This window comes from Neomonachus schauinslandi, chromosome 3 (assembly GCF_002201575.2).
Source record: "Neomonachus schauinslandi chromosome 3, ASM220157v2, whole genome shotgun sequence".
In the NCBI taxonomy this organism is placed as follows: Eukaryota; Metazoa; Chordata; class Mammalia; order Carnivora; family Phocidae; genus Neomonachus; species Neomonachus schauinslandi.
In genome coordinates this window covers 130,256,830-130,265,353 of record NC_058405.1, presented here as the reverse complement: position 1 = coordinate 130,265,353, position 8,524 = coordinate 130,256,830, and the positions used below count along the sequence as shown (strand labels likewise).

The 8,524-nt window shown below is 45.6% G+C and overlaps 1 protein-coding gene across 1 annotated transcript in view; it reads left to right on the top strand.

Moving 5' to 3' along the window:
• The first annotated feature begins 2,675 nt into the window (after nt 1-2,675).
• Nucleotides 2,676-8,524, top strand: part of STK39 (serine/threonine kinase 39) — a 310,033-nt gene continuing 304,184 nt past the window's right edge. The window contains exon 1 of the mRNA XM_021702774.1: nt 2,676-2,983. Coding sequence (XP_021558449.1) covers nt 2,782-2,983 — 202 coding nt within the window. The 5' untranslated portion in view covers nt 2,676-2,781. The remainder of the gene's footprint in view (nt 2,984-8,524) is intronic.

Here is an 8,524-nt window from a genome sequence, read left to right as displayed (position 1 = left end):
ATGGAAATTTCCTTTATGAATGGAAATTCCATTTACAAGCGAGAAATTTATGCCCTGCTTTCAGGCAGATATGGGGGAGCAGAGAGCTCTTCCTGTGTCTGTTGTTTCTTAATTGCCTTCAGCTCAGAATAGCTCTTATGCCAAAGTGGCATATTTTGGGGTCGCAGATTCTGATCCCCTTCAGGATTTACAAATAACTAACTGAATACTATAGAAGCTCTTTGTAAAGCAAAGAACCACTGTGATACTCTGTTTATAAGATGACAATTTTGTATAAATAGTTTATCTAAGGCAGCAGTTTGCTCTTCAGAGGCGATGTCTGGAGATATTTTTGGTAGTCATGACTGAGAGTGGGGGTACTACTGGCACCTAATGAGTAGTGGTCAGGAGAACAGACCTCTCCATGACAGAGAATTATCTGGCACAAATTATCAGAAGTGCTGAACTTGAGAAACCTTGACCTATAATGAGGCAGCTGTAAAAGCTTAACAAAATTTAGACTCTTATTTTTTCTGTTTTAAAGTCTCTGACTGAATGTATTCTTTATGTATTGAAGTAAAGCTTGTTTATATTTTAAAGGCTTCCTCCCCTGTCATCTTTCAGTTTAAATTTAGTAATGGGCTTTCAGGGAAAATTGCCTATCAGTTGAATATTTTTTAAATACACTTATTTCTAAGTTTTAAGTACCACTTCACTCAATTGCTTATGAAAACATTAACTTAAAATTCCAATGAATGCTTTTATAATTTTATAATTTAAAAAATATAATTAATGTTCTGTTCTTTAGATATAAAAATGATTCTAAAAGCCACCAATAGTAAACATTCTTCTTTAAACCCACTTACTGGTAGTAGTGATGCGTCTACACTGAGTCATCAGCTTTTGCAAGTCCTCTTTCTGGTGGCCATTTGGAAAGTGGTGGGCCGGGTACAGATATCTGGTATGTGACTATGGAACAGTTGTTCTTTGTAGGAAACTAAGTGATCTGTGTTTGATTCAAATCTGTGCGATTGGTCCTGACAGCATCATGTTTTCCAATTAAGATCCAAGAACTTTCCTGGCCTTTACGGTCTCACTTCATGATTTGAAATTCAAAATATAAATTCATATGACAAAATGGAGGTCGTATTCAATATAATCATTTTTCTTTTCCCTCAAAAACAGTCCTTAAAAGTTCTTTGGGGTGGGGAACAGCGCTTGAAAAGGAGAGGTCCCCTATTCCCTATTACTCCCCACTAAGAACATCAGAGGCCTAGAATTTATTTGTTCATGAAGTTGTCTGTTTCTTGACAGACATTAAAATCAATACACAGTTTTTGAACACCCATGCATAAAAGATGTACACTTTCTTAGTTCAGCATACATTTCTGCTTATAGACCAGAGCACCATAGTTGCTTTACCCCATCTGTTCCATAATGCTGTAAGAGATTAAGCACACTCATTTTAGTTTACATCACTGTTTGATTAGACATACAACATTTCTTCTAATGAATTTCTGAGTTTCCTAATTGTCTTCAAAATAACTTGAGATTTTTGTGTATAAATGCAGAAGACAAAGTATCACATCTTCCTTAGAGTTTTTTAAAATAATGCTCATTATTCTAATGCATTTATTCAGTAGTTGTTGTTATGAAAACTACACAAGATAATTTTGGCAAAATGACCAATAGGACCATTGGTTCACTGCACCGTTTCTGCTTAAGACAAGAATGGTGTAATCTTGGTCATGACTACCGAGGGAACACAGGGAACATTCAGCGTGAAATATGACACCTATAATTAGGAAGACCTATGGTTATACGGTAGCAATTTTAAAGATGAGGTAATTTTGGGAGTGTTGAAAAAAAAAGCCAGCAATTAATCAAAAGTTTTCAGCAGTTTATTTATGATGCAGTATGCTCTGCAAAAGAAATGCCTGCTATTTCTTGTCGTAAGGAGTTAATGTGGCATGTTATTAAGAACACAGAATTTGAAATAAAGTGTCCAAACCCCTCACATTTTTAAAATACTAACTTCATAGGCTCTTGTATCACTTCCCTGGGATCCAGGCGGCTGGGAACAAATGAAGAAAAGTCTGTGAACAGCCAGGGACCTAAGGAATTATGTTTCACTCGGGGCGGAAAAAAAATAGAAGGGCTGAGATTTAGATTAGACAAGGTGGGAAAGGGATATTGGCAGGTAACGTGCAGGAAAGTTACAACTTGGGTTATTTTTTAACTGGCGTTCTACAAACGGCCCGCGTGTAGGTGTCTCTCTCGCTAACTTGTAAATGAACTTCAGGTTCTCCTTAGCTGGGGCGACTTCTGAATCTGAGAACCTGGCGGCGGTTCAACGACCCCGCCCTCGGGGTCCCCACGGGGCATCTTCTGGAGAGCCTGACCGTCTGGGACGCGGGCCCTCAAAGCAAACACAAACCCGCCTTGCTCCCCTTCCGTGGAAACTTCCCCAGCCTCGAGCAGAGCGGGAGGGGGCGGCGGGGCGGCGGTTCCCCTCGCGGAGGCAGAGAACTGAGCGCGCGAGGCTCGGGGCGCGCGGCGAGCGCGGCGGCCGCCGCCTCCTCCCCACCCCGCCTCTGCCGGCGCTGCCTCCTCCCTCCGCCCGGCTCGGCCTCCCTCGCTCCCTCCCCTCGTGGCTGGCTCCGGCGGCGGCGGCGGCGGCGGCGGTGGCGCGGCGGGGAGGGCGTGCGCCGGCCGAGAGGTGTCGGTGGTGAGGGAAGGGAAGTTTCAAGTGGAAGGTCGTCCGCCGGCCGGCGCGTCCTCCCGCTCTCCTCCGGCAGCATCATGGCGGAGCCAAGCGGCTCGCCCGTGCACGTCCAGCAGTCCCAGCAGATAGCCCCGGTGACGGCGGCGGCGGCCCCCGCGGCCGCGACAGCAGCGGCGGCCCCGGCAGCGCCCGCGGCCCCGGCTCCGGCTCCGACCCCGGTGGCGCAGGCCGTCGGCTGGCCCATCTGCAGGGACGCGTACGAACTGCAGGAGGTTATCGGTCAGTGCGGCGGGCGCGGCGGGGCCGGCCCAGGCCGAGCGCCGAGGCCGGGAGGGAGGCGCGGCCGGGGGCGGGAGGGGGCGCGGGATGCCGGGCTCGCCTGCATGCACGCCCGGGAGGCAGAGCGGCCGGCTTCGGGGCCTACCGGCTTCAACAGTTTTTTTGTTTTTTTTTTTTGTTCGTTCTCTGAGCGCTGGTGCTGCAGGAGGCGGCGCGGCGGATGTGACTCGCACTGCAGACGAGCCGCATGCTGCAAACTTTTATCTCCCGGATCGCCGGGGCGGCGGAGCCGGGGAGCCGGCAACGCCGCAGCATCACCCTCCACCCGCGCGGTGGGGCCGCAGCCCGTGGCGAGTGGCCACGCGGGCAGGCAGCTGCGGGTGGGGTGGGGTGGGGTGGGGTTGCGGGGGCGCCGCCCTGGGCTTCCAGCGCGCCCGTGCTGCGCCCGGGGGGCCGCGTCCTGGGGGACTCAGAGGGCGCAGCCGCGCCTCTGCTCTCCAAGCTCCGCGCCTCCGCCTCCTGTGAGCAGCCTCTTGCGGTGGGTAACGGGGCCACGTAGGAATCGCGGAGGCCCGGGTTCTTTCCCAAGGCCGGGGAGGATGCTGGTCTCCCTCCCTGACAGCCGCTGCTCCACGCCCGTCTTGCAGCCCGGCGCGCCCGGGTACCCGCCTCTCGGTGCCTTGGCGCGCCGCCTGCCGCCCAGCCCGGCCGCCCGGGGAAAAGCAGGCGCCCTGGCCTCCTCCCCTGCACCGGGCCGGTGCTTTTCTCTGGTTCAGGGCCGAGCTGCAAGAGTGAAACCCGAGGCTTTCCGTGATCTGCTTCCTGCCGTTCGGTGCCATCTAGTCGGCTCACAAATATCACCTTATCTTACATTTTTAAAAACCTGGCAAAGTCAACGGCAAGAAGCCGGCATTACTTTTCCTTGGCCCAAGCACGTGATAAGGCCCAGAGATTTGTGTTGACCCTTTACTTAGAACCTTTCCTATTGAATGGTCATCCTTTTTCAGAGTCTTGTTAGACCTAGTTAGGGAAGCCTCCAGGCAAAGTGGACCCTCGGCTTCTAACCTTACTGGGGCTGCGATGGGGTGCAGCTTTCCCGTAGCTGGATATTTAAGTACGGTGTTGAAAAAGGAATTGAGGATATTTATGTTAAATATATATATATGTATATACATGTATACATACACATATATATACAAAATATATATTTTTTGCTTTTCTTTAAAAAAAAAATTCTCCAGACCCCCCTTTAAAAAATTAAAACAGGAGAATTTCATTAGGCGTTTAAATGAGTATCCCCTGCTTCTTTGTGCATGAAACAGCATAGGCTGAAATACACATATATTTCATATATATGAGAAAATGATGGGCAGAACAGTCACCCAGAATATAAAAACTTCAAATAATCTAAAATAGACATCTCTCTATAAAATTCTTTGAGAACCCAGACTTTCCAAACTTTGGGCCAGGGGTTGTCAAGGGATTGTCTTTGTGTCACTGCCTGGATTAAATCACTTTACGGGCTTCTCAAAAACTATCCAGTGAAAACTGCTTTAACCTGGCATATAAGCCCCTTTAATTTTTTGGTTTTGCCCCTTCCCAGAGTCTGCTTGTGTTGATTGTACCCTGAATATTCTGCTGTCCTATGACACATCTGGTCTCCCATTCCTCATTGTCTGGGCACAGGCTCTTCTCTCATCCAAGTGCCCATGTTTGTAGGGAATCTCACTCAGCTTCCAAGGCCAGAGGGAATTTTCCTTGAGAAGCCTTTTGCTTTTCCTGAGGCAAAGTACATTGTCTTCCTCTGCACCTCTTTTTACATACTTCATAGCATGTGATCCCCTATTTTTTATTTGTGGCACAAAATCTAAGGCCCTACTATGTCCCAGGCATTGTGCTAGATGTTAGTAGTATACAAGTTAAAAAAAATGGTTCCTGCCCTCAAGGACTCCGCAACTTCATGTAAACGATTCTATAAGACGTGAAGAATGAGTTCTGGGAGAGCACAAAGGAGGAGGGGGCTGGGGATCACGGGAACACCAGAATTTAGTTATAATCAATTTATATGCTTATTTTGTCAATTATCAGGGTTATGATGCAAGCTTTGCCTTTTGAGAGCATAGTATTTTGAGTTGACTAGTTTTGTGAGCTAATGAATAAAAATCTTTTAAGTGATGTGATTAATTGCAGGGCTTCTTTCTGCTTGCAGTAAGGGCATTGTTAATTATGGTTGGTCAGTTTACCCAAGGAATTTGAGAACAGAAACACCTGCTTATTACTTCTACCCCTAGTTTTGCACATTCACACTGTGGCAAGGGCTTTTCTACATTTTAAATTTATCTCATATTTTTCCAACTAAACGATGGTCTGTGCGGAGGCCATGTTATTGACAAATCAGATTGCTGGAATAGGGTTTTGCCAGGGCTTAATGTTTATAGGGAATTATAAACCCATTTCCATTCCGTGTTTAATGCTGGTTGAGTGATTACAAGTGAACTTACGGTGAAGCACTTTTGCTTAAACATTACACGCAGAAGTTAGTAGTTCAGACGCTGAACTAGTTTCGACACGAATGCGGGTGGAGAGCCTCTGCCTCCCCCCTCCATTCGGCAGGTGTCATATGATAGGGCTCCGGCAGTGTGAACTGCGACCAGCAGGAGGCTCGGATGTGCCTGAGCAGAAGATGACGGGAGGCACCGTGTTTTAACAACTTTCCAGCGTGGCACAGAGCACTTTTTCTTCATTTCCTCCTGGGCAGAGATTGGGGCCTCAGGATTATGAGAGAATCGGTTTACTAAAATTCAAACAAAGCAGGTTCAGTTGTTTGACTTCTGTTTTAGAAAAGTAAACACGGGATTTTGCAAGTCTAAAAATAAAGTTTTCTCGTCTGTTGTATTGCTGTTCTTGTGTTGTAAAAGATCAATGGAGAATTTGTAATGCTCTTAGGGGTAATCTAGTTCAGAAGTTTATGCATGACCTGGAAATGATGTCAAGTCGATCGGAGGGAGCTTTATACTTAGAGAGGGGTTGAAAGTGTTGGGAAATTATTAAACTCCTTTTAGCCATCGATATTCTTATCTTTGTAGACTTGAGATATTACTGTCTCCTAAACAAGTAGCTGCTCTTGGGAGGTCGTCTTTCGTCTTTATCCTCTTCAGCCTCGTGAAGCTTTGTACCTCACCTCTCCCCTCCATCCCACTCTCCAGTTCCTTCTTTAGAAGTATCAGGGGTACCCAAAGATAGGCCAATTGAAAAATTAGTTTATTTGTTGGTGATATTAATAGTGTTACCTTCTTTGTGGAACAGAATGAACAGCGAGTCACGTAAATGCTGGCTTTGGCATCTGTAGTAGAATTGAACCACCTCAAGCAACTTTTCTGTCAAAGGGCCGTAGTCACTGCCATACGAGTTTCTGTATTCGAGTCTGATCATTGTGGCCGGGGGGCTGTGATCTTCGCTGGTTTTCCTCAGAGAAGCCCTAAATAGACTTGTGCCTCCGGGGATGTTTGTTTTTCTTAGGTTTTTTTTTTGCAGGATAAGCCTTTCTTTAGTTTTGTACTTGATTTCTCCATGTTGATTCATTTTGTCCTGAGTGGTCATTTAGAATGATCTAAAAGTAATACATTTAGGGGCGCCTGGCTAGCTCAGCCGGTGGAGCATGTGACTCTTGATCTTGGGGTTGTGAGTTCAAGCTCCACGTTGGGTGTAGAGATACTTAAAAATAAAATCTTTTATAAAAAGTAATACATTTAATTTTTGGCCCTTGCCAACGCAAGAATTCGGTTCCTGGAATCCTAGCCATAGTTTGACCAAGGGCTACTCTGGGCACTTTATTTCTCTCCTGTGATTTTTTTTTTTTTAACCATTCAGATGCATTTTCCCCAAGCCCAAGTAATAGGGCATATGGCCAGGTTTTCAAGGAGCAACAGTTTTTTCCTAAAATGAGACCTGAAAGCAGCCCAGAGCACTCTTGTTTCACTCTGTGCTCTGAGTTTGTGCAGAGTTCTGTGGTTTAGAGATTAGAACTGGTTTTATGGATGTTCTAGAGGGATCTTGAGGACCCTGGGAGCTGCACTGGCTCACAGTCGTTTTTGTAGGATCTCAGAGGGCCAAGGCCCTGAGTGTGTATCTCCCAGACCTTTAAATTGGGCTGCTTTGCTACTGCTGTTGGTTTGCTAGTTTGGCCTTTTTTTTTTTTAACAAGATTTTATTTATTTGAGAGAGAGAGAGAGAGAGCGCGTGAGTGTGGGTGCGTGGGAACAGAGGGAGAGGGACAAACAGACTCTGTGCTGAGTGTGGACCCTGACTTGGGGCTTGATCCACGTCCCTGAGATCAGGACCTGAGCTGAAATCACGAGTCAGAGGCTCAATCAGCTGAGCCACCTAGGTGCCCTTGGCCTTTTTTTTTTTTTTTTTTAAGTAAAAGAGGCTTCAGATGTATGGCTTAAGAGGGCCTCAGCTTTCTTATCATTTCACTTTTTTTTTTTGGTAAAGACAAAAATGTATATAGAAATACTCTTTTTGTACTTTTTTATTATTGTGGTAAAGTATACACATATACATCACATAAGATTTACCATTTTAACGGTTTTCTAAGTGTATAATTGATATTAGTTACACTTATAACAGAAATGCTTTTTTATTTATTTTATAGAATTCACTGTGAAGCCATCCACATTTCAAGTTTGTATTTACTATTTGGATTTTGTCGTTGTCTTCTCCTAATTTCGGTCATTTGTGTCTTTCATGAAATTTTTGTCTTTAAGTTATCAAATTTATCGGTATGCCTTTCTTTATCATAATCTCCTATTTAAATAACAGCTTTAACGAGGTATACTTCACCTACCATACAATTCATCCCTGTATAGTGTACAGTTCAGTGTGGGTTTTTTTTTTTTTTTACTATATCTATAGATCTCAACAAGGATGATAATTTGTTTTAGAGCACAGAAATGCTCTTTTAAAGGTGCTGTTCAAAGTGCCATGTGGGAAAATGTCTCTAGGTGCAAAGAGACTTTTGGTAGTATTATTAAAATATTTTATTTATGCTTTTGATTTGTGAGCAGTAACATTATGAGTTCCTCCATGTCTGTGACGTCTGTCATGCACTGCATTTTTGATGATGTCTGAGAATGAATTATAACATCGCAGGCTCTGGAGTCAGATGACTGGGTCTGTTTCATATCCTGACCATAGCAGTCCCTGGCCTTGTGACCTTGAGCAAATTACTTAGCTGTGTCTGCACTCAGTTTCCTCATCGCTAACATGGAGATGATCAAGATAAGGTTGTGAGGATTGAGAGAGTGTAAAGCCCCTAGAAGGGTGCCTGGCACAGGGCACGCTTAGCCATGACTACTAAAAACGACGTTGGCTAATCAGATGCAAGTTATCAGGAGAGAACACAGCCCTGTCTCTGGCAAGATGTTGGAGTGGCTTGAAGGGTTTCTCTGCTCGGTTTCTAGCAGGGAGGGAGCTGGTGGGAGGGTTTCCCTGCTCGTGTCCTCCTTCTGGGGTGTGCTGGCTAGAAGGTAGCTGGCAGCC